General features: G+C 43.7%; 2 protein-coding genes across 4 annotated transcripts in view; one reads left to right on the forward strand and one right to left on the reverse strand.

Moving 5' to 3' along the window:
• The window catches only part of LOC139409314 (importin 13b), a 44398-nt gene extending 30878 nt beyond the window's left edge, over positions 1–13520 (reverse strand). The window contains exons 1-2 of one of the 2 annotated variants that reach the window (XM_071154261.1): positions 13381–13520; positions 13016–13103 (exon numbers count right to left, since the gene is read on the reverse strand). In XM_071154261.1, coding sequence (XP_071010362.1) covers positions 13016–13103; positions 13381–13403 — 111 coding nt within the window. In that variant the 5' untranslated portion in view covers positions 13404–13520. Of the gene's footprint in view, positions 1–13015; positions 13143–13380 lie in introns of those variants that run through there. The other variant, XM_071154262.1, reaches the window with a different exon arrangement.
• A 925-nt stretch (positions 13521–14445) lies between these two features.
• LOC139409312 (putative uncharacterized protein DDB_G0290521) lies at positions 14446–26479 on the forward strand. Of its 2 annotated transcripts, none has more exons than XM_071154258.1 (5): positions 14446–14929; positions 19647–19898; positions 20862–21401; positions 23583–23746; positions 23954–26479. In XM_071154258.1, exons 1-5 carry the CDS (start codon positions 14866–14868, stop codon positions 23996–23998), a joined length of 1065 nt encoding a protein of 354 aa, XP_071010359.1. In that variant the 5' UTR covers positions 14446–14865; the 3' UTR covers positions 23999–26479. The 2 variants fall into 2 exon arrangements, with proteins under 2 accessions (XP_071010359.1, XP_071010360.1); XM_071154259.1 differs by having other exon boundaries at positions 14666–14929; positions 19647–19697.
• Positions 26480–26485: the final 6 nt, after the last annotated feature.

The raw sequence follows: 26485 nt of genomic DNA on the forward strand, positions 1-26485 counted from the left end.
TTAGGAAATGGAAGACATACAAGACCACTGATTATCTCCCTCGATCTTGGGCTCCACGCAAGATCTCACCCCGTGGGGTCAAAATGATCACAAGAACGGTGAGCAAAAATCCCAGAACCACACGGGGGACCTAGTGAATGACCTGCAGAAAGCTGGGACCAAAGTAACAAAGCCTACCATCAGTAACACACTACGCCGCCAGGGACTCAAATCCTGCAGTGCCAGACGTGTCCCCCTGCTTAAGCCAGTACATGTCCAGGCCCGTCTGAAGTTTACTAGAGAGCATTTTGATGATCCAGAAGAAGATTGGGAGAATGTCATATGGTCAGATGAAACCAAAATATAACTTTTTGGTAAAAACTCAACTCGTCGTGTTTGGAGAACAAAGAATGCTGAGTTGCATCCAAAGAACACCATACCTACTGTGAAGCATGGGGGTGGAAACATCATGCTTTGGGGCTGCTTTTCTGCAAAGGGACCAGGACGACTGATCCGTGTAAAGGAAAGAATGGATGGGGCCATGTGTCGTGAGATTTTGAGTGAAAACCTCCTTCCATCAGCAAGGGCATTGAAGATGAAACGTGGCTGGGTCTTTCAGCATGACAATGATCCCAAACACACCGCCCGGGCAACGAAGGAGTGGCTTCGTAAGAAGCATTTCAAGGTCCTGGAGTGGCCTAGCCAGTCTCCAGATCTCAACCCCATAGAAAATCTTTGGAGGGAGTTGAAAGTCCGTGTTGCCCAGAAACAGCCCCAAAACATCACTGCTCTAGAGGAGATCTGCATGGAGGAATGGGCCAAAATACCAGCAACAGTGTGTGAAAACCTTGTGAAGACTTACAGAAAACATTTGACCTCGGTCATTGCCAACAAAGGGTATATAACAAAGTATTGAGATAAACTTTTGTTATTGACCAAATATTTATTTTCCATCATAATTTGCAAATAAATTCATTAAAAATCCTACAATGTGATTTTCTGGATTTTTTTTCTCATTTTGTCTGTCATAGTTGAAGTGTACCTATGATGAAAATTACAGGCCTCTCATCTTTTTAAGTGGGAGAACTTGCACAATTGGTGGCTGACTAAATACTTTTTTGCCCCACTGTATACTGTATGTCATTTAGAACTTTAACGTTAGTGTTTCTATGTAGTTTAGCAACATTGGGTTCTTATCCTCTGAAACAGACTGGCTGAACACTAGGAAACAGATGCTTCCTAAGAGGAATACAGTTGGCCATGTTCTTTCTTCATCCTCCTCCATGCCCACCCCATCCCTCCTCTATCCTCCTCCACGCTCACCCCATCCCTCCTCTATCCTCCTCCATGCTCACTCCATCCCTCCTCCTCCATGCACACCCCATCCCTCCTCTATACTCCTCCATGCTCACCTCATCCCTCCTCTATCCTCCTCCATGCTCACCCCATCCCTCTATCCTCCTCCATGCTCACCCCATCCCTCTATCCTCCTCAATGCGCACTCCATCCCTCTATCCTCCATGCTCACCCCATCCCTCCTTTATCCTCTTCCATGCTCACTCTATCCCTCCTATATCCTCCTCCATGCTCACCCCATCCCTCCTCTATCCCCCTCCATGTTCACTCCATCCCTCCTCCTCCATGCACACCCAATCCCTCCTCTATCCTCCTCCATGCTCACTCCATCCCTCCTCTATCCTCCTCCATGCTCACCCCGTCCTTCTATCCTCCTCCACGCTCACTCCATCCCTCCTCCTCCATGCTCACTCCATCCCTCCTCCTCCATGCTCACTCCATCCCTCCTCCTCCATGCTCACTCCATCCCTCCTCCTCCATGCTCACTCCATCCCTCCTTCTCCATGCTCACTCCATCCCTCCTTCTCCATGCTCACTCCATCCCTCCTTTATCCTTCTCCATGCTCACTCCATCCCTCCTTTATCCTTCTCCATGCTCACTCCATCCCTCCTTTATCCTCCTCCATGCTCACTCCATCCCTCCTCCTCCATGCTCACTCCATCCCTCCTCCTCCATGCTCACTCAATCCCTCCTCCTCCATGCTCACTCCATCCCTCCTCCTCCATGCTCACTCCATCCCTCCTCCTCCATGCTCACTCCATCCCTCCTCCTCCATGCTCACTACATCCCTCCTTCTCCATACGCACTCCATCCCTCCTTTATCCTTCTCCATGCTCACTCCATCCCTCCTTTATCCTTCTCCATGCTCACTCCATCCCTCCTCCTCCATGCTCACTCCATCCCTCCTCCTCCATGCTCACTCCATCCCTCCTCCTCCATGCTCACTCCATCCCTCCTCCTCCTCCATGCTCACTCCATCCCTCCTTCTCCATGCTCACTCCATCCCTCCTTTATCCTTCTCCATGCTCACTCCATCCCTCCTTTATCCTTCTCCATGCTCACTCCATCCCTCCTTTGTTCTTCTCCATGCTCACTCCATCCCTCCTTTATCCTTCTCCATGCTCACTCCATCCCTCCTTTATCCTTCTCCATGCTCACTCCATCCCTCCTTTATCCTTCTCCATGCTCACTCCATCCCTCCTTTATCCTTCTCCATGCTCACTCCATCCCTCCTTTATCCTTCTCCATGCTCACTCCATCCCTCCTTTATCCTTCTCCATGCTCACTCCATCCCTCCTTTATCCTTCTCCATGCTCACTCCATCCCTCCTTTATCCTTCTCCATGCTCACTCCATCCCTCCTTTATCCTTCTCCATGCTCACTCCATCCCTCCTTTATCCTTCTCCATGCTCACTCCATCCCTCCTTTATCCTTCTCCATGCTCACTCCATCCCTCCTTTATCCTTCTCCATGCTCACTCCATCCCTCCTTTATCCTTCTCCATGCTCACTCCATCCCTCCTTTATCCTTCTCCATGCTCACTCCATCCCTCCTTTATCCTTCTCCATGCTCACTCCATCCCTCCTTTATCCTTCTCCATGCTCACTCCATCCCTCCTTTATCCTTCTCCATGCTCACTCCATCCCTCCTTTATCCTTCTCCATGCTCACTCCATCCCTCCTTTATCCTTCTCCATGCTCACTCCATCCCTCCTTTATCCTTCTCCATGCTCACTCCATCCCTCCTTTATCCTTCTCCATGCTCACATCTTCAAACATGCTCAATCAATTGCATATATTTATAAAGTCATTTTTACATAAGCAGATGTCACAAAGTGCTTACTCCATCCCTCTATCCTCCCTTCCACTCCAGTAGTAACTGACTCAGCAGGTTGTATGGAGACTCTAGTATGACTGACTGCCGTTATAGAACACCAATACAGAGAGTATCGTCTCCAGTTACATAATGTATCTAGCGTGTATCCTCCCTAGCACCTTGACCAAGAGCTAGTGTGGGTTGACATCATTGTTGAATAGAGAGAAACATTTGAAAGGATAAACATCTGTGCAGGGTCCCTTTGTTTCCTTTGAAATCATCCCTCAGCGTCGATACACACAGTATGAAGAGGTTTTGGGTTGTGTGTGTCAGAGATCACAGCCTGACTCATATTCCAGTCCTCTGCTGTTCCACGCTGAAACACCGCTCTATCTGTATCTGTCACACACACCTCAGCTGCTCCAATAGTGAATCTGCCCAGATCAAACAACCTCTTTACTGAGGAGCAGTGTCTTTACTGAAATCTCTCATCACGCTCATTCCTCATCAACTCCGTCGCTCTGTGCCTGACGTCATTTTTCCCTCCCTTCTTCTCTTTCTCATCTCGTCCCTTCATCTCGCCATTTCTAAACGAAGCTGTGATTTTCCAGAGTTCAAAGCTAAGGCAGATCATTACTGCTGTCCACTGTGTGATCTAAGGAGACTTCTCATCCCAGGGACACACTCCAGATTGCACGCCTGTGTGTGTGTCGTACATAGACCCATCTCACTACAGCCAGCCAGATGCATCCAACTAGCAGCTGTAATGTTGCTTCAACTGTTTCATTAGCCACCATCCACTCCTGATGCAGAGTCAAAGGGAGCGAGACAGGAGGCTGCAGGTGAAGAGCACCCCTTTGTCTGTCTGCAGCAGTCTCTCCATATGGTCTCACACACACACACACACACACACATCATAGATGGAAGTACTTAGGCTCTGAAAGAACTAGCTACTATACTGGTACTCTTCCAGTGTGTGTGTGTCAGAGATAGAGTGGAAGAGAGGAAACATTAAAAGCAAAGTGTAGAAGGAGCCAGGAGGAAGTACTGGGCTGCAGGTGAAAGCGACTCTGTGCGGCAGTCAGATTATCCATCTGCCCACTACTCAAGTAACAGGCTCTCAGATAGCACACAGAAACCGCTAGATACACTACATGACCAAAAGTATGTGGACACATGATTGTTGAACATCTCATTTCAAAATCAAGGCCATTAATATAGAGTTGGTCCCCCTTTGCTGCTTTAACAGCCTCCACTCTTCTGGGAAGGCTTTCCACTAGATGATGGAACATTGCTTCCATTCAGCCACAAGAGCATTAATGAGGTCGTGCCCTGATGTTGGGCGATTAGGCCTGGCTCGCAGTCGGCATTCCAATTCATCCCAAAGGTATTCAATTGGGTTGAGGTCAGTGCTCTGTGCAGGCCAGTCCAGTTCTTCCACACCGATCTCGACAAACCACATCTGTATGGACCTCACTTTGTGCACGGGGGCATTGTCATGCTGAAACAGGAAAGGGCCTTCCCCAAACTGTTGCCACAAAGTTGGAAGCACAGAATCGTCTAGAATGTCATTGGATGCTGTAGCATTAAGATTTCCCCTCACTGGAAGGGGGGCCTAGCCCGAACCATGAAAAACAGCCCCAGACCATTATTCCTCCTCCACCAAACTTTACAGTTGGCACTATGAATTTGGGCAAGTAGCATTTCCCTGGCATCCGCCAAACCCAGATTCGTCCGTCAAACTGCCAGATGGTGACGCGTGATTCATCACTGCAGAAAACACGTTTCCACAGCTCCAGGGTCCAAAGGCGGCGAGATTAACACCACTCCAGCCAACGCGTGGATGCTTCCAGAGGCATTTTGGAACTTGGTAGTGAGTGTTTTTACTCTACGTGCTTCATCACTCGGAGGCCCCCTTTCTGTGAGCTTGTGTGGCCTACCACTTCGAGGCTGAGCCATTGTTGCTCCTAGACGTTTCCACTAGAGGTCGACCAATTATGATTTTTCAGCGCCGATACCGATTAAATTGGCCGATTTATATATGTAATAATGACAATTACAACAATACTGAATAAACACTTTTATTTTAACTTAATATAATAGATAAATAAAATTAATTTAGTCTCAAATAAATAATAAAACATGTTCAATTTGGTTTAAATAATGCAAAAAGAGTGTTGGAGAAGAAAGGAGAAGTGCAATATGTGCATGTAAAAAGCTCAAGTTTAAGTTCCTTGCTCAGAACATGAAAACATATGAAAGCTGGTGATTCCTTTTAACATGAGTCTTCAATATTCCCAGTTAAGATGTATAGGTTGTAGTTATTATAGGAATTATAGGGCTCTCTCTCTCTATACCATTTGTATTTCATATACCTTTGACTATTTGATGTTCTTAAAAGGCACTATAGTACTGCCAGCCTAATCTCGGGAGTTGATAGGCTTGAAGTCAAACAGTGATGTGCTTCAAGTATTGCGAAGAGCTGCTGGCAAATGCAGGAAAGTGCTGTTTGAATGAATGCTTACGAGCCTGCTGCTGCCAACCGCCGCTCAGTCAGACCGCTCTATCAAATATCAAATCATAGACTTGATTATAATATAATAAACACACAGAAATAGGAGCCTTAGGTCATTAATACGGTCAAATCCGGAAACTATCATTTCGAAAATAAAACATTTATTCTTTCAGTGAAATACAGAACTGTATTGAATGCACAACATTCAATGTTACAGTTGAAGTCGGTAGTTTACATACACCTTAGCCAAATACATTTTAACTCAGTTTTTCACAATTCCTGACATTAAATCCTAGTAGAAATTCCCTGTCTTAGGATCACCACTTTATTTTAAGAATGTGAAAGGTAAAAAAAAAAAAACACACCTTGTTAAGAACTCTTTTTTTTTTTATATATAATATATATATATGGCTGTGTTTTTCTATATATATATTGACTTGCGTCATGTAAAGAACAGCCCTTAGCTGTGGTTTTTAGGTTATATACCAAACCCCCCCCCCCCCCCCCTTCTGTCTTATTGCTTAAAAATAGGCTAGCCTACCTGTATGTATAGGGTCTAATAGTTGGCACTGCTGCAGTTCAGAAACAGCACCTGCTATTTAAAAATAAATATGAATGTCTCATGAATATTACTTTTCTATTGTGTTATTGACCATGCATTTGTTTGTGTCGCACTGCTTGTTCTCAACTGGCCTACCTTGTTAAATAAAGGTGACATTTAATGTTTTATTTTTTTTTAATGTACTGCCCCTAGGGGAATAGCATGCAGGTGCAACAAGCCACACAGTAAATCTGCTCCCAACCATGGTACAGTGAGGGTGCTGCAGACTAATGTAGACTAGAGGAGGTTCAGTAAACTGAGACCTGAAGACTCATTGTAGTCTTCAGATCTAGCGACTAGGCATTAGCTCAGCAAGCTGACAGGTTTGGAGTCACACAGCAGTCTGGGTTTTGATATCCAGTCAAGTTACTGTAATGTACTGCCTGTGTCATGTTGTACCATTCCTGGGGGACAGACAGAGCCCTGCTAAGGGACTTTTCTTGAAAAGACAGGATATTGATCCATGTCTGACTGGATAAATCAATCATCATTATTGATTAGATCTATGTCATCTTATATCATCAGAACTGTTCATATTTATATTAATGATGTGAAATGGAGATCAAATAACATGCAGAAGGAGGAGGGGAACTGATGAATGAATAAAGCTGGGATGTTCTGTGTGCATGCGTGCTTGCCTGTGTGTGTGTGTGTAGGGGCATGGGCGGTTGTTGACTGTGTCTGAAGTCTGCGCAGAGATACATATATTTGTTTAACTCTCATGTTGCCAATGACGATGGCATCCCAGCCAGAAAAAGATGAAAACACAATTAGTAAAGCTTCACGACCATTGAATGATCATTACTTGGTTGCCATTGAGAATACTGATATCCAACCACAACCAGGTATGACGATATGAGATTTAGCACCTGCTCCAGACTCTAAAATAAGAAACAACCATCGATAACGGAAGGGAGGGGGGAGGGGGTTGTGACGTCATGCTCAACTGGAAGTGCTCTAATTCTCTCATATCAATCATGCACTGAAATAGCACAACACCATCTCTCTCTCTCTCTCTCTCTCCTCTACACATCACAATGACTCTGGTTTCAGTATCACATTCCACCACCCTCCTCTCTCTGTATTCTCTCTGTCTGTGTATCTCAGTAGTTGGTTCCTTTCTCTCCCACCCTCGTGCTTTCTACCCCTCAGTGTGTGTGTGTGTCAGTACCTCTCGGTCTTCATTGTTCACAGAAAGGGACTGGTTAGGCATTAGCTTTATGGTGCTGGCACCAGGTCCACCCAGGCAGCCATCCAATGGGATGAGATGAGGTGGTCTAGGCTAACTCTATGTTGGGTAACAGATGTAATAACACACTAACTGGATTATCTTTGGAAAGGATATACACTACTGGTCAAAAGTTTTACAACACCTACTCATTCAAGGGTGTCTTTATTTGTACTATTTTCTATTTTCTTGTAGAATAGTGAAGACATTGAACCTATGAAATAACACATATGGAATCATGTAGTAACCAAAAAAAGTGTTAAACACACACATTAAGAAGAAATTCCACAAATTAACTTTTAAGAAGGCATACCTGTTAATTGAAATGCATTCCAGGTGACCACCTCATGAAGCTGGTTAAGAGAATGCCAAGCGTGTGTAAAAGGTGCCTATTTGAAGAATCTCAAATATAAAATATATTTTGATTTGTTTAACACTTTTGTGGTTACTACATGATTCCATATCTGTTATTTCATAGTTTTGATGTCTTCACTTCTTATTCTAGAAAATAGTAAAAATAAACAAAAACCCTTGAATGGGTAGGTGTTCTAAAACTTTTGACCGGTAGTGTATATCCAGACTGCCTGGCCACAGTATCCATTATTATCACACACACACACACACAAAGGAATTGTGCTGGGCACATACACACAGACAGCTGGGACAAAGGCTATTGTACTGGTGGAACCAAGACAGGGCCAGGAACCTACTTCTCCATAACGCACACGCTCACACACGAGAGAGAGCGGACTTCTGTATCAATTTGCTCTCCTCTTCTTATCCACTTTTGGGAAGCACAATTTAGCTTTCAATCGATTTGCTGTTTGAGACTGAAGATGTTTGAGTGTGCATTGAACTCAGCTGTTATAGGTACCTACTGGGAGACTAGGTCTACACGGACTGTACAAAACATTAGCAATGCCTGCTCTTTCCATGACAGACTGACCAGATGAAAGCTTTGATCCCTTATTGATGTCATTAAATCTACTTCAAATCAGTGTAGATGAAGGGGAAGAGACAGGTTAAAGAAGGATTTTAAAGCCTTGAGACATGGCTTGTGTAAGTGTGCCATTCAGAGGGTGAATGGGCAAGACAGAATATTTAATTACCTTTGAACAGGGTATGGTAGTAGGTGCCAGGCGCACCGGTTTGTGTCAAGAACTGCAACGCTGCTGGGTTTTTCACGCTCAACAGTTTCCGGTGTGTATGAAGAATGGTCCATCACCCAAAGGACATCTAGCCAACTTGACAACTGTGGGAAGCATTGGAATCAACATGGGCCAGCATCCCTGTGGAACGTTTCAACAACTTGTTGAGTCCATGCCCCGACAAATCAAGGCTGTTCTGAGAGCAAAGGGGGGTGCAACTCAATCTTAGGAAGGTACTCCTAATGTTTTGTACACTCAATGTACACCTCAACAGTGTACAACAGGGCTCTCCAACCCTGTTTCTGGAGAGCTACCATCCTGTAGGTTTTCAATCCAACCCCAGTTGTAACTAACCTGATTTATTTATTTTTCACCAGGTAGGCCAGTTAAGAACAAGTTCTCATTTACAACTGCGACCTGGCCAAGATAAAGCAAAGCAGTGTGACACAAACAACACAGAGTTACACATGGAATAAACAAACGTACAGTCAATAACAATAGAAAAGTCTACATACAGTGTGTGCAAATGAGGTAAGATTAGGGAGGTAGGGCAATAAATAGGCTGTAGTGGTGAAGAATTAAACAATAGATGTGCAGAAGATAAATGTGCAAGGAGAGAGACTGGGTTGCGAAGGAGAAAAAACAAAACAAATATGGGGATGAGGTAGTTGAATGGGCTATTTACAGATGAGCTATGTACAGGTGCAATGATCTGTGAGCTGCTCTGACAGCTGATGCTTGAAGTTAGTGAGGGAGATATGAGTCTCCATCTTCAGTGAATTTTGCAATTTGTTCCAGTCATTGGCAGCAGAGAACTGGAAGGAAAGGCAGCCAAAGTAGGAATAGGCTTTGGGGGTGACCCGTGAAATATACCTGCTGGAGCGCGTGCTATGGGTTGGTGCTGCTATGGTGACCAGTGAGCTGTGATAAGGCAGACGTATAGACGACCTGGAGCCAGTGGGTTTGGCGACGAATATGAAGAGAGGGCCTGCCAAGGAGACCATACAGGTCACAGTGGTGGGTAGTATATGGGGATGTGGTAACAAAATGGATGGCACTGTGATAGACTGCATCCAGTTTGCTGAATACAGTGTTGGAGACTATTTTATAAATGACATCGCCAAAGTTAAGGATCGGTAAGTTGGTCAGTTTTACGAGGGTATGTTTGGCAGCATGAGTGAAGGATGCTTTGTTGCAAAACAGGAAGCCGATTCTAGATTTAATTTTGGATTGGAGATCCTTAATGTGAGTCTGGAAGGAGAGTTTACAGTCTAACCAGACACGTAGGTATTTGTAATTGTCCACATATTCTAAATCAGAACCGTCCAGATTCAGTTTATCAACCAGCTAATTACTCAAATCAGGTGCGCTAGATTATGGTTGGAGTGAACAGGACGGTAGCTCTCCAGAAACAGGGATGGAGAGAGAACTTCCAGGACGGTAGCTCTCCAGAAACAGGGATGGAGAGAGAACTTCCAGGACGGTAGCTCTCCAGAAACAGGGATGGAGAGAGAACTTCCAGGATGGTAGCTCTCCAGAAACAGGGATGGAGAGAGAACTTCCAGGACGGTAGCTCTCCAGAAACAGGGATGGAGAGAGAACTTCCAGGACGGTAGCTCTCCAGAAACAGGGTTGGAGAGAGAACTTCCAGGACGGTAGCGCTCCAGGAACAGGGTTGGAGAGAGAGAGAGCCCTGGTCTACAGTGTTTTGCTCTCCTTCCATTCCTCGTCTCCTCTCTCTCATCTGCATCTATCTGAAAACAACAGCACATATGGTGGACATCTTCCGACCAACGACTGCTTTCACCGGCCTAGTTTTCCCTATTCACAGCAGTACGAGAGGAGACAAGGAGATGAAGTAGAGGAAACAGAGAGGAAGCTACACACAATTGAGACACACTCTAGCTATATATTGTGTGAATCAGAAAAGGGCCAATGAGAAGGAGCCACCTGTATCTATTGAAACGCAGCCACACCTTTCTCCCTCTCCCCCTGCACTTCAATTTCCTCTCCCTCCACTTTCATCACTGCATCTGCCCATCTCTCCTGTTCTCCATACCTCTCTCTCCCTCTCTTAATCATGACTGTCGCATATCCCCTCCTCCCCTCCCTCTTTCACATACTCTCTTCCACTGTCTCTCTAATAAAGACAGTCGAATCACCCCTCCCACACTCCCTCCTTTCTTTACAGTCAATGTCAGACATTACCCCCACCCTCTCCCAACCTCCGTCCAACTCGCTTCTCCATCTCATCCAATTTCTTTGTCTCACACGTCCCCCTCTCCACCAACCCCCTATCGTCCCCTCTGGCCCTGGTCACCAGCCACCCAGCAACAGGGAGATTCATCACAGAAACCTAGCAGCCACAGCATGCCAACACACAGACCTTAGATGACAGAGATGGAGAGTTGTCTGGTGGCTATAATGACCTCCAGTACCAAAATTCTCTCTCTCTCGCTCCCAGCTGGCTAATCATTAGCTGAGAACTCCACTGCACAGCAGTATGGGGACACAATTAGCCAGGCCTGATAAAAGACTCATGGACTGTAATGCACACAAACATTTGATCTTTCTCAGAATTTAGACCAGATTGACAGACAGAGGGACAGACAGAGGGACACCAACAGGATGGATGGACAGACAAAGACAAACAGGCAGCATAATATTGTAAGAAGATCACAGTAGCATGACTGTCTGCAGAGGTACTGAGGGGGATCACACAAAAATGAGAACAGAAGGATGGTGAAGGGGAGTTAAGAGAAAGAAAATAAGATGTCTAGACAAAGGCAAGTAATGCGAGAGAGAGCAAGCGAGACACAGGGAGCGAGAGGGAGAGATGGATCCTGCCATCTTATTGACCACCAGCATTGTGCAACATAGTACAAAAATATCTCCTCTGTCCTCCTAAGCACTGAGGACACCAACTGTCACCAGGCTCCAGTACACACTTCATCAAAACTTGCCTTGAGGTTTGTGTTCTGCTGCATATTAAAAAAGTGAATTCCCTGTGGCGGTATATACGGAACACACACACATCAGCTGCTGTGGATTCATTAAACAGCTTTAGATGTTCTAGATATTGATGATGAATCCTTCATCTGTGACAGATGAAGAGGAATAGATACAGTGTGTAAGACATGTTAGGAAGATTAATGTGGACAGAAAGCATAACTCTACATAGACTACTAGAAATTACATAATCAGAGAAATAATCTCAAGTGGGCAGACACATGCCATAGAAATAAAGGCATTTAAAACCCTAGTATAGAGTGCTTTGCCTCATCTCTTTCTGTACAATCAATCAAATGTATTTATAAAGCCCTTTTTACATCAGCCGATGTCACAAAGTACTATACAGAAACCCAGCCTAAAACCCCAAACAGCAAGAAATTACACTCTGTTACATTCTAGACCTCGACTTTTTGTTTGATATTCTGCACTGTATACACAATGCACTCCACTGTACCCTTTTCTTCTAGCCTACATTCAGTCACAACAACCTTCACCAGAGTAGTTTGGATGATGTAGTGCATCACACAGACAGGGTGAGAGGAGGACAGATGTATCGCCCTGAGTCAATTATACAGAGAGACCAGCCCTCCAGTCATAGCTATTGGTTTAGATTAGTCAGGGGCATTGGTGTAAAGTACTTAAGTAAAAATACTTTAAAGTACCACTTAAGTAGTTTTGGGGGGTATTTATATTTTTGACAACTTTGACTTCACTACATTCCTAAAGAAACTAATGTACTTTTACCTGACCCCAAAAGTACTCATTACATTTTGATTACTTAGCAGGACAGGAAAATGGTCCAATTCAGCACTTTTCAAGAAAACACGTGGTCATCCTTAATGCCTCTGATCTGGCAGACTCATTAAACACCAATGCATCTTTTGTAATGATGTCTGAGTGTTGGCTATATGTACATTTTAAAAACAAGAAAATGCTGCCGTCTGCTTTGCTTAATATAAGGAATTTGAAATGATTTATACATTTACTTTTGACACTTAAGTATATTTAGAACCAAATACTTTTACTCAAGCACTATTTTACTTGAGTGACTGTCTTTTTCCACCAATGGTGAGGGGAATACACAGGCAAGGGGACAGAATAAAGACTTGCTATTGTTGACGTTTCAGCTGCAAAGACTAGCTGGTCTCATTCAGTGCAAAGACAAAAAACAACTTGTTTGTTACACCACGGTTAGCTGATAAACTCATGTCATGATACTGTATATGTGGAAAGCTATACCCCCTACCATTATAACTACCTCATTGAAAATACATTCTTGAAAAACACGTGTCTACACACATCTGATATTTTGATTATACTTGTTCGATAGGTGAATTTGTCCATAGATTAAGATTCTTACCTTTTCCACGTTTTCCACTGTGAAGTCGTGGGCATCTGGCGTGGTTGTTATTCTCCCCGACGTCTCCATGTTAGCCCAACCGGTCTGTCTGTCAATAAAAGACGGAGCCGCTTCTTTAGCTTGCTAGCTGTCTGGATAGCTACAGAACGCGGCACTAGTCAAATGTCTGTAACCACGATTTGGATGACTGGCTCTTCTGTGTTAGCTAAATAATTTTAGCTTCTGAAGCTAAACCTTGTTAGCTGACCGGCCTCTGTGGGCCCCGATTATTCTGTATGTCTGGGGACAAGCTAGCTAGCAAAGCATCTTGTTACTCTCTTGAAAATGTGTCTGTAAAGACAACCTACGGAGCTAGTTAAACCTACCTTTTTAATTCATATCCAAACATGCGTTGGCATTAGAAATGTGTGTTACTTGTTACTGGCTAAATATCCTGTATATTGTCTCTGTCTTTGCTACGACGGTAGAAATAATGCAGATACTGCCAGCTCCCAGCTACCGACTTCAGCCTCTGTAACGTCACTGTCCCCACAGCCAATGATAAGCTATTACGCCACTCATCTTTCCCTCTGCCACTGCTCTGCTTTCAAAGCAGTGATCGTTTTATAAAGACAAATTATGATGCATTAAAATTGTATGAAAATCTTTCATGGTATATATTTCACGTATGTTCCAGTCTTGAATTTTAAAGTATATAGTAGTGATATACATTTGCAGCCCTATGCAGAGCCATATATTTGACTCTTATGGTATTCAACATCATGGATGTTTTGCATTTACTTCCAAACAATACATAGGCAAGATAGACTACCTAAATGTTGATGAAAAGGTGACAGAAATTCACTCTATCTGACGTTGCTTGCATGTGGCAAGACGAGAGGGGTAAGTCTATGGATTCTCGTCGCTTTGTAGATTGGTTTACTGTGCAACGGGGACTCTTGGTGGCTGTTTGAAAACATTGCATACATTTTTATTACAGTAAAACGCCCTGTTATGTCATAGCCAGTTATGTCAGTTGATGACAGGACAGTAGTCTTCAATTTCCTTGGTGGGAAATGCAATTTAGTTGAATATTTTTTTAGATAGGATTTTTCAATATGACTATATTTCTTGTCAGTTGAAAGAGACACACCAAATTTTAAAAAATCTTTCCAGAGAGCCAACAAATGTAAATGTTCCTAAAAATTAGTAAAACAAAGTTTTGTATATTGGGCTTATTTTCTTAGAACATTATGTAGAACATAGATGCCTCTGCCTATTTTCTCCTCTGTACCATAGAACGAACATAGATGCCTCTGTGCATCCTTTATAGAGAAAATCATGTCCTCTATTTCTGTCACAGACTGTGTGATAAATTTGCTGTATGAGTTGTAATTTCAGGGCGTCTCTCTGCCTCTTCCTGGTTCTCCTCCCTCCCCTCTCTCCATCACGCCCCTTCTATTGGCACTTGTGTCACTGGTAGTGATGGTTTCAGCGATGACACTCTTCTTTCTGACCAAAGGCTAATAGGAAAATCAGTCTATTTGGCTTGGATCTCTTTACGTTGTGTGTTCGTCAGACTGCCGAGGAACAGTGGCTAGAACTCGTGAGTCAGCAGGGAAGGAGACCCAACTATAACTGCGCTAAACACGTGGCACTTTGTATTCGCTTAGGAGAATACTTTGTATTCGTGCACTTCGGAGACTCGTCAAGCAAGCTACAGTAGCTCACTCCTGCTCTCCACAGGGCCGACGCGCTAACAGTTATTTATAGTTGGGAGGCCACAGAGAACGAACTACAATAGACCTCTGCGAAGAGGACGAGACGGCATCCGTGTTCTAATAGTTACTGTTATATCACAGGAGAGAGCGATGGAAACCAAAATACTCGTCGCTCTGTGCGCTCTGATCCTCAGCTTGGGTTCGATTGTAGAAGGTAAGAAGCTCTGGGATTCGCACTTCTGTGTTTCGGGGGTTGTTAGAATAAATACACACATAATACATTGTAGTCCTGGCAATCAGATCCTTTTTAGTTTTTTAATCGTGCGCATGATGGATAAGTTGTGGCCTGTTTGAATAAGCAAAAAGCCCATGTGATTTATTTGCTGTAGGTCGAAGTCATTGTGTCTGTAGGTTTATAATACAGTTATGCCTCTAGCAGTTATTTCAGTCCATTTATTTTTCCTCTTCTCTCTATCTTCCTGTCATCCCTGCTACTGCTTACCTCTTGAGGTAAATACTGAATTGCCATTTCAAATCCACCTTTACATTTTATCATGTCATTCTTTGCACTCTCTCTCTCTTTCTCAAACATCTGCTGATCCTATATTTGTTCTCTGTGTTTAATTTGATGGTCTGCTCTGTCTCTCACATTATTAGTTAACATTTCACAGTCATAGTAAAGAAGTAGGTGTGTGTGAGAGATGCAGACAGTCTATGCCTAGGTTATGACACTGTTAACAAGTGGTAGGCCTACCATGATAATTGTAACTCCCTCTGAATCAGTTACTGAGCAATACCAGCCACTAAAAGTTGTCTTGTTGGTGTGCTACAATGAACAGAGATTTCATTCACAAACAGTTCAGCATATACAGTAGTTCTCACACACAATTAGCTGTTTTTAGATATTTCTATTGATCAGTTTTTATTGTTCAGAATAATGACTGTCTGTTTAACTGTAATCAGTCTAGGGTCTCTTTATCTCGCATACACACACACACACATACAGGGTCATCTTCTGAGGACAAGCATGGGGGTTGTAGGGTTGGACCCTGGTTCCATGGTGTGGGTGTTATATCTTTGTGCACATTATAGATAATGTAATGGTTGTTCACTCTATGGTGCAGATGAAGGAAAGGGGAAAGGATGCTGCCTTAGACCAGTGTTCCTCAAACCTTTCCTACAAGGAGGGCCCACAGCGTTGCACATTTTTGTTCCAGCCCAGCAGTAACACACCTGATTCAACTAATCAAAGGCAAACAGGTGTTAGTGCTGGGCTGGAACTAAAATGAGTAACCACGGCCCCTGGGTGTACCCCAGGACACTTGTCTAGTGTCTTGAGATGCACACAATTATATTTGTTTCGTCAAACCACAGAGGGAGGATGCAGGCAGACTGGGTGTGTTCCTACCAAGTTCCAAGACCTAGTTCCTAGAACTTAAGGTTCTTACAGATGCCCTGTGTGTCTGCCACAGCTCCTAGATGTCTAGCACACTTTCCAACCAAAAAAATCGCAAATTTAGGCCCAAATCAGTGCCTGACCACAACTCGAACTGTGGTCTAGGGTTGCAGGTCAAGCACTCTATCCTATTGTACCAACGATTTCTACAATTTTGTGTATCCAATATACATACTCTGTGTGTGTGTGTGTGTGTGTGTATGTGTGTGTGTGTGTATGTGTGTGTGTGTGTGTGTGTGTGTGTGTGTGTGTGTGCACTCAGTAGGAGGGGCTGAGTAGGCTTTGGAACAATCACAGTTATTTCTAGTTCAGAACAAACATTTATGTGCCTGCCACACTCTTAGCTGTGCTCTGGCCAGCTCCCTCTGTCTCTCCCTTTTGTCTCCCTTTTCTTGACAGCAATGAAGCCAGCCCAAAACTAAAGTCGCATATTGCTTATCTAATACAGAGACAGCACAGGCCTTAGTGTTTAAAAAAGTACAGAGCACTTATTGCTGCAGTATTAGCTCCTCCTCCTCCTCCTCCATACTTCTACCTGATCTCAGCTCCTCACACACACTCCATTTCTCTTACAACTCTGCCTTTCACCTCTCCCTCCCATCTCTCTCTCCCTTTCTGACCCCTCCATCCTTCTTTTTGCCATCTCACATTCTCTCTCTCTATTTTCTCACCTCTCTCTCTCTCTCTCTTTCTGACTCAATTCTACTTAGCAGAGTGTATAGTCTTCAGTAGCTAAGTAAGGACAGGGAAACACAGGTTGACATTTGAAAATGTTTTATTAATTGCAGCACGATGCTGTCACAAGGTCTTCAAACTGGAATTAAAATGAACTTGGAAATAGCATAGAGTCACAGGATGGCATTTGCTGCTGCTCGTAAATGAGTGTGGAAACTCAGTCAGTTGAATGTCAAAGCCTGGAGTTGGCTGTATATGCTGTCAACTAAAGTGACATCCAGTCATCTTCTAGTCTATAGTCATGTAGTCAACTGACATTTTTCTACCAAGCTTGGTTAGATTCAATTGTAGGAGAGGAGAGGAGGTGACGAGGATTGAGGAGAGGAGAAATATAGAAAAGGGGGAGAGGAGAGGCTACACAGAGGCCAAACCAAGGAAAAAACAAAACCTGAATAAGGATTTCTGAAAAGGCCACTGTTGCACACAATGTTTCCTTTGCTATATTCCATGTGAACTCTGACATTTACATTTTTAATCTGAGTATATACAGATTTTTCAGATGTTTATTTTTTATACAGGGTCTTAGGAGGATTGTGTGTTTGTAAATAAGTGGCCTATTTCAGTGAGCAGCATTGTCATATTCTTGTTATACTGATTGTCCATAGATTTAAGCCAGCAGTATACCACCCTGCATACCACTGCTGGCTTGCTTCTGAATCTACGCAGGGTTGGTCCTGGTCAGTTCCTTGATGGGAGACCAGATGCTGCTGGAAGTGGTGTTGGAGGGCCGGTAGGAGGCACTCTTTCCTCTGGTCTAAAAAAATATCCCAATTTCCCAGGGCAGTGATTGGGGACACTGCCCTGTGTAGGGTGCTGTCTTTCGGATGGGATGTTAAACGGGTGTCCTGACTCTCTGAGGTCATTAAAGATCCCATGGCACTTATCGTAAGAGTAGGGGTGTTAACCCTGGTGTCCTGGCTAAATTCCCAATCTGGCCCTCAAACCATCACGGCCACCTAATAACCCCTAGTTTACAATTGGCTCATTCATCCCCCTCCTCTCCCCTGTAACTATTCCCCAGGTCGTTGCTGCAAATGAGAATGTGTTCTCAGTCAACTTACCTGGTAAAATAACAGATAAATAAAATAAAAATGTGTATAGCCTAAATATGGGTCTAGAAAACAGCCACAGTATAGCTTCTCACACAGATACACACCCAGTGCTGAAAGGAAAACTGCAAATCTGTTAGCAGAGAAATGGTTGGCTGTTCTTTCAGATGTAAGGGTCAAGTTATTTCCCCAGGTGCATGCTGTATCGCCCTGAGTGTGTGTTCATGTGTGTGACCCTGTAACGCATGAAAAGGGGAAAGTGTTTCTCTATGGCAAACAGTGGTTCCCTTCATAGCTCCCCAGACACAACACACACCCTCCCCCCACAGCTTGACCTGAGCAGCCCTAACAGAGATGAGGCAGGGGAACAGGGCCAGTATTGTACAGCCACTCACTTTTCACACACTGGTATGTGTACGTTTGTGTGTGTGTGCATGGTCTTTTATAGCTATGTCAAAAGTTTGTGTGTACATGCATGGGCTTTCTTGCCGTCAGCATGTTGTGTGCACGTCACTGTGTGTTTGTTTGTGTGTGTTGAGCTGTGTGAGTGATGGATAGGGGAATAAGAGGCTCCACGTCACTGTGTCACTGGCTTGTAATGGCATTAGACTGGTAGTCTGGACTTTATCAGATAGAGGGGGGAGAGGAGAGGAGGAGGAGTGTGAAAAGGAAAGGAGGAGAGGAATAGATAGATGGAAATGAGGACGAGGGAAGGACAGACAGAGGAGAAGAGAGACAGACAGATAGCACATGTGACCTTTCTGGCTGCAATAAAACTGTTGAACCGTGTATACAGCATGACAACAGGCATGACTCAAAGCTAAAAATGTCCCATTTACATCAGCACGATTCTGCAGTTCTTTTGGAACTAATGTTCCCTAACGGTTCAACACTAACGTGTGGTTACAGACCTGGGGTTTTTCATCTTGTGGGTCACCATGCAAAAAACAACTACAATGTTTTATGGTACCAATGCTGACAGTGACAAAACCTACCTGATTACTACAGTGAGCCTGTTGAGACTAGATATTGTTTAGGCAGGGAACGAACAAGAGAGATTAGTGAATCTAAGTATCTAATCTGATGCTCATCTTCTTAAATTGGTTATTGAGTGTTACTGGTTGGCTATTGTTTGGGTTCCAAATGTTAGCTCACTTTGGATCAAGCTTTCCTTAATTGCATAGGAATCGTGTTGTTTAACTGAAAATGTCAGCGCAACAGACAGTCACAGATAGTGGTGTTTGAATATGCATATTTTACGTGACGGCAGTCCTTTAAAATGTAAAAGGAACCATTCTCGGCATGTCCCCAATGTCTCCTCTTTAGCAGACATAGACCAGAGTTGAATAATACATGTTACATCTGTATTCTGCCTCACCATCTATTCCAGTAGACCATCTATCCTCTCTGTCTACACTTCTTTAAAAATAGAGCAGCCTCCCCTTCTCAGGAGGAGTTGGAAGAAATGATCCTAACTGGTCCTGAAGGGATCTAATAGATATGTCATTCTTCTGGAAAACAAGGACTATCTGACTGAAGAAATGCATCATTCACAGATTGGCTTATTTCAGAGATCATGAAAATACTGTTTGATGACTTTCCTTACATCATTCCTTATTGTGCACTGCTTCAGCAACACACTCAAATTAACTGAATGTCAAAATGTCACCCTGATTGTCTCTCTTTTCCAGGCCAGGACCCTGGTGCTCACTCCTCTCCCTCAGACGGACCTCAGACCCTAGGTATGTCCGGGGCTGTTCAGGCACCCCTCCCTGGAGGTTCTCCCTCTCCTCCAGGCTCTCTGTCCCTCCCCAGCACAGACTCCCCAAAGCCAGCCAGCAACCTCACTGATGGAGGGCTCTCCAACAACAACAGCAGCAGTAGCAACAGCAGCAGTAGCAGTAGCAACGACACAGCAGTCGTAGTGGTAAAAGAGGTCCCAGGTAAATGTACTGTATAAGATCAAAAATAGAATGAATGGAATTTTATTGGTTCGGAGGACTACTTTATTATTTAATAAAATACCATTTCAAATTTGACATTTAAACATATAATTTGTTTAAGATAAAGGGTTCAGCTTGTTCTCAGTCTATTTAGAGCCATGCCACCTTAGATCAGGGGTACTTAGAAGCCACAACATAGTCAGACACAGCACAAGCAGAGTGGAGAGCTGTGACTGGGCTGTGATGATACACACACACACACACACACACACACACACACACACACACACACACACACACACACACACTAGAAGACAGAACATGGTCCTTAAAAGGAGAATACTGTTGGGTTTACTAACTAGAGCACAAAGAGAGAAATGAGATAGACAGAAGAGGGAGAACTTAAGGGAAAAAAACAAGATCATGAGAGAATTAACAGAGAATTAACAGCAAGTTGTTAGGCATACAGGAAGAGGGCAGAGTGTAGAACCAAAGGGGGGTGGAAGAGTAGGAGGAGGAGAGATGTGCTGTGATTAAATGCAGTGTGATTTCGCACAGAAAGGTGAGAAAGTTTGGAGCCTGACACACACACACACACACACACACACATTGGCTCATTGCAAACATACACCCCCACCACCTGCACCTCACCCACTCTCTGTATCTGTATCCTCTGGGAGGTTTTACAGGTATATATTATCTCATCACAACACTGCTGCTTGTCTCTCCTCTGTGTCCTCTGGCTGGGAGTTAGAAGATACACTGCTAATTCGAGTGTGTTTGTGTGCGTTCAACTGTGTTTTTTCTTGTTGAATGTTTTTTTATGCAGATATTGACTGTGACTTTTCACCTATCAATTGCTTTTCTATTTGATAAAAATATTTGCAAACTTGATACATTAATGGGTCCTTCTTTTCTTTGTATTGAGTTTCACTTAAAAACCTTTCTTCTTCTCTCTTCTAGCCACCAGTGTGGGGGTCCCTGCCCCCACTCCCATCCCTGAGAAGACCCCTGGCCCGGAGAACCTCACTGAAGAAACCGCACAGCCCTCTGATGCTCCCTCTGACAACCACACTGCCCCTACACACACACCCACCACCACAGTCCTCGTTCACAAACCTTCCACCATCCCAACACACACACCTGTCTACTCCAACACTCCATCCAGCCATGCCCCTCATCCCTCCAAAACTCACTCACCCATCACCACCACCGCTTCCCCAGCCCCTACTAGGCCTGAGACCCACCCAACTAACACCTCCGCTGCCCCCAAGCCCAGCTCAACCCCCAGCCCTGACCCAGATACCTCTAACCCTATCCAGCCTAAACAGCCCCTCAGTCCCTTTCCCACCACCACTACCACCACCTCTCCCCCAGCTCTACCTACGTCTGAGCCCCAGACATCCAGCATCACCCCTCTCCCGGCTTCCACCCCAGCCAGCAGCCCTCCATCCCAGGCTAAAACGCATGCCGACATCCCCTCTCAGCTCAATGTAGTGGATGGTGAGTAGATGGATTCATTGTGTATGCGTGTGGGTGTGTTATGTTGCTAGTGTTTTGTTATTTGAATCCTACAGACGAAGAACCATATATGTGACAATTTTTCAATTTTAAGATAATCAGTTATTTTTATATTATTAATTGTGTGTACCACATTAGGTGTTTTATGGTTGACAAATAATTCACCATACCCATATCTTCCAACAACAATTTATATTTTTTTGTTATTTCAAAAAATACTTTTTTTATTGCCGTTTTCATTTTAAGAATGTGGAAGAACAGTATATCTCCAGTGATGATTTCAGTTTGTGGAAGAACAGTATATGTGACATTTTGCATGACTCTTGTAAGATGTCCTTTTTTAACACCTGATATGATGTTTTAAGTACTTTCAACTACAGATGCCCTTCATGTAAATAACTTAAATGCAATATGTAGTTAATTCATTTGTATGGAGGTTCATTTAAAGGTGGTCTATCAACTTCAGCACTGATTACTTTTCTTAAAAGTTGAGTCATGAAATCTTAGTCTCATTTAAAATGAAGCCCTCAATGTGAACATACCATAGAACTACAAAACACTCCCAATCTATACACAGAATGAGTTTGTATTGCACCATTGTGTAACACAGCACTTTTAGAGTTAACGTCAATGTACGTATCATTACTGTCAAAGTTAAACTATGCAAGTGTTCAATATAGCTATTATAATAATAGGCGTTTTGTCTTATTTCTAACCTGTTCTAAGCCGGAGAGAATCAACGCTTGTTGTTTCTCGTATGGGACAGTGTAGAAACTGTTGAACAGATGCAGCTTGCGCTCATCAGTCACTTTCCACACTCCTTTCTGCACGTCGTGGAACACGCTCTTCCCTGCAGGATACAGTGTAACTAGCTAGCTACTGTAGCCATGTCGAATCATCCGGTGGATCGAGAAAAAGTAGCTACCTATGTTTCTTCTATAATCTAGCAATAACATTTGTAACGATAATGTATGAGTTATTAGCCAACGAACTTTAGCTAATATGTTTTCTCTATAGTTACAAATTAGACAACCCACAACATACATGTTAGTTACTGTGCTCTATAGCTAGCTATCTTGATTGTTTGATATACAGTTCTTCCACATACCTCTTTTGGACAGCTTTTCCCAGTTTTTTCTTGACCCTTACGATTTGTATAGGGTTTTCCCGCATCCCGTAAGATCTTCCTTTGCCTGTCTTTCCATTCTTTTAGTTTTGTTTTACGTTTCTTTCCCACATTTCAGCGATTTTCATCAGCAACAGAAAGGTTGTGCGCTTGTCCGTCCATTCTGAGTGGTGCACATAAACGGTTATTCCACGAGAGCCTATCTTTAAATTTAAAATTATTGTTAATTAGCGCGTGGAAAGCTTGTGAAACCGGTTCACTATAGAAAAAGGGTGTCCAATAATGATTGTTCATGTATATCTCATTTTTTTTGTAAATGTCACATATATGGTTCTTCGTCTGTAGGATTCATTTGTTATCAAACAGCAGCAACCACAATATTATATACTATGATCTCTCTGGCGTATAAAGGGGGGAGACATCCAACCCCGGTCTAATAAAACCACACACACTAAACCTAAACGGTCCAGTCGTCAGTCCCATGACTGGCTCTGTCACTTGCCAGACAGAGAGATGATTGTGGGGTGGTGGTGCTGATAGTACCCTTAGATGTTTAGGAGGGAGTGTGTGTGTGTGGGGTGGGGCAGACTTGTGCAGGGAAACAAAGAACAGCATAGCTTTTGTTGGGATGCCAGTTCAATGATGGGTGCGTCAGTTTAGTCCTATGCCCAGAAAGCCCCGGGCTTGCTCGCTCTCTCTGTCACTACCCTACAATCAAGTCTGTCTTATTCTCTTTGTAAGACATCCTGTTAATAGCTTGTGTTTATATTTTATAATATGATATATTTAATATTTTAATATATTATGTTATATATCACAGGAGGCTGCTGAGGGGAGGATGGCTCATAATAATGGCTGGAACGGAGTTAATAGAATGGTATCAAACACATGGAAACCATGTGTTGGATGTTTTGGATACCATCCCACTAATTCCACGACAGCCATTACCACAAGTCCGTTCTCCCCAATTAAGTTGCCACCAACCTCCTGTGGTATATATGTATATATAGTATAATATGTTCCCCTCACCCGAGCAGGGGAACCAGTGTTCCATAGTGGTGGACCTGCCCTGGACCCTCTCCTAGCTGGACTAGTGTCCGTCTTCATCGTCACTGCAGCCATCATCACCCTGCTCCTCTTCATCAAACTGCGACGACGGGATCAGCGGCCTGAGTTCCGCAGGCTCCAGGACCTGCCTATGGTGAGACAGTAGAACACAAGTGGCTAGGTGAAGAGACAGTGTAACACTTAACATTAATGAGACCTGAAGACTTGCGTAAGCATCAGTCTTCTTTTGTGAGTTATTACACTAAGTAGCCATTGTTAGCATTAGCGTTTACGTCACTCACCACCTGTCATCTTGACCAGCGCTCACCATTTACATCCTGTTGTGTTTTCCCCTGCTTAGGATGATATGATGGAGGATACTCCCCTGTCTATGTACAGCTACTGATGATGATGGAGGACACAGTCTGACCTGATGGAACAGCCAGACCCCCACAGACCTTCTCCCTCTCTATAGTCCAACCTGGCCTTCTATCCTTGTCCCCTGTCCTCATATCCTTTCTTTTATCCGCACTGACATGAGACGTGGACTGGTGAAAGCCAGTTGCTGATAGGCATCCTCCATATTGCTTTTATCGACCCTGTGTTTTCAAATCAGTGCAGATGGAGGAGATGAGGAGAGGGAGGCGCCATTTTAGACCATTGAGATGCATCCCTGGCGTTCCCTCACCACCTTTGTGTCTCTGTGAGCAACAGGGGGTTTCTGTGTGATTGTGACCAGCTCTTTTCCTGGTCTATGTGGATCCGAAGTTCCATCAGCAGCATTCCCACTTCTACATTCTACCTTCTATATTCAAGAGTGCACTCTGTCAGCTGTGTTTTGGTTGAGTGTTCGGTAACGAGGGATCCTCTCTTTCATCACTAGTTAGAGGCTACTTGTGCCTGGCTATATAGTGTTGTACAGTACGGTTGTACTTTACGTTACAGAGGACATGTATGTGTGTGTGTGTCTGTGTGTGCGTGTCTGTGCATGGTTGAGCGAGCATACACGTGCGTATGTGGGGGTGGGGGGGTTTGGTTTGGTTTGGGGGTATTTAAGTTGAGCGTTTCCATGGAAACTAGTTTCTCTCTAAAGATCCTGCTTGTTATTGTTCATTTTGTTTCTCTATTGGGAGTCTCTGGTGGTGTTAGTTCATTGGGCTAACACAGCCTTGTGGCCTGCAGATGTAACAGATGTGAAACGGCTAGCTTAGTTAGCGTGGGCGCTAAATAGCGTTTCAATCAGTGACGTCACTTGCTCTGAGACCTTGAAGTAGTAGTTCCCCTTGCTCTGCAAGAGCCGCGGCGAGGGGACGGTCTAAATTTATACTGTTACACAGACAACCTGGGTTCAAACCTGGTCAGTCACACTTGTAAGGGGGAGGTTGTCTCTCTGAGTATCTTTAGTACATTTATCTTTATATAAAGCCTGAATGGACTCTTCCACCCCACTAGAGCTATTTACAGAGTACAATACAGAGAAACCATCCTCGATGGCGGCTCAATACATTCCATGCCTGTTAGAATTCTACATTTCAAAGCACGTGTTGTGAACTCTAAGGCTGGTTTGTCTGTTACTGTAGTTCTCACAGCCAGGCCGAGACCTATGTTCTAACATGTCTTAGTAAGGAAGAGCCTTGGGCAGATTCAGCAGCAGTGTTTCCAACTGAATTTGGCCAGTTGTCTTTCAATACAATTCATTCATTGGTTTAATCGTGTAGCTACTTGACATGAGGGTAACTTGTTGCCTAAGTCAGTCAGTGCTAGCCGCTACCATTAGCATGCAGTCCATTAACTGTCTCAAGGGAAGGGGACTCTGATAAACTACTCCATGAACACAGACATTGTAAATGTATAGCACAAGGTCAGAGAGAGAAACTCTTTAATGTAAGGCTTTTGTGACATAATGAGCATAATGCTCCATTGATGTGAGGGGAATGCAGTCTGTGTGTTAGTCTGCTTGTGTTAGACACACAGGAGAAAAGAACACCCCCTCCCTCCTTCCCTACCCCAACCTCTATTGGGGAGACTTGAGTTGAAGCCATAGGCCTGTATTGGAGACAGTATATATGGCACAGACAGTGGAGTATGGCACAAAGCAGGGTCAAAGAGTTAGCCAGCTAAATTTCATAATATTCTGAATTAACTTTACATTCCAACTTCATAAAGAAAGGTAGACTTGAAATCAAACGACATGGTATAATTGACTTCAAAGTTGACATTTTTAAACAAATTAGAAAAGCAATAGTCTATTTCTGAATGTTTGTCAAAGTTAGCTGATTTAGGGCTAGATGAAATCCAGACTGCTGAAGATACGCGTTACAGCGCGATTGAAATGTAAAGGTCATTTCCAATTGAGCCGACGTGTGTTGCGTTTCCCGTGAATGCAGTCTCCATGAATGCGAAACCATTGCCTTTAAATTTCAATCACGCTATAGTGTAGATCTTCCACGGTCCGGATTTAGTCTAGGCTTTAGTGTTCCTGCTTGGGCTACCAGATTTGTTTGTTGCAGACGCCGCTGACGTTTGTTGCCTTGCCAGTTATCTGCATCAACGGGACTTAAGTCAGAGTTGAAACAGAGTGGTTCATTTTGACTCCATGTGGAGTGGAATGGTAGTTCATTTTGACTCCATTTGAAGTGGAATGGTAGTTCATTTTGACTCCATGTGGAGTGGAATGGTAGTTCATTTTGACTCCATGTGGAGTGGAATGGTAGTTCATTTTGACTCCATGTGGAGTGGAATGGTAGTTCATTTGCACCCATGTATTAGTAGTCCCTTATATGAAGTGCCAAAAAGTTAACTGGTTGTATTATAAGGTTGATATGTTTTACTGTTTGACGTCGATTCCGGAGTGATGATGTTTTTTGATTAAAGATATGAAACCATCCTCGTT

The sequence above is a fragment of the Oncorhynchus clarkii genome, chromosome 5 (assembly GCF_045791955.1).
Source record: "Oncorhynchus clarkii lewisi isolate Uvic-CL-2024 chromosome 5, UVic_Ocla_1.0, whole genome shotgun sequence".
NCBI lineage: Eukaryota > Metazoa > Chordata > Actinopteri > Salmoniformes > Salmonidae > Oncorhynchus > Oncorhynchus clarkii.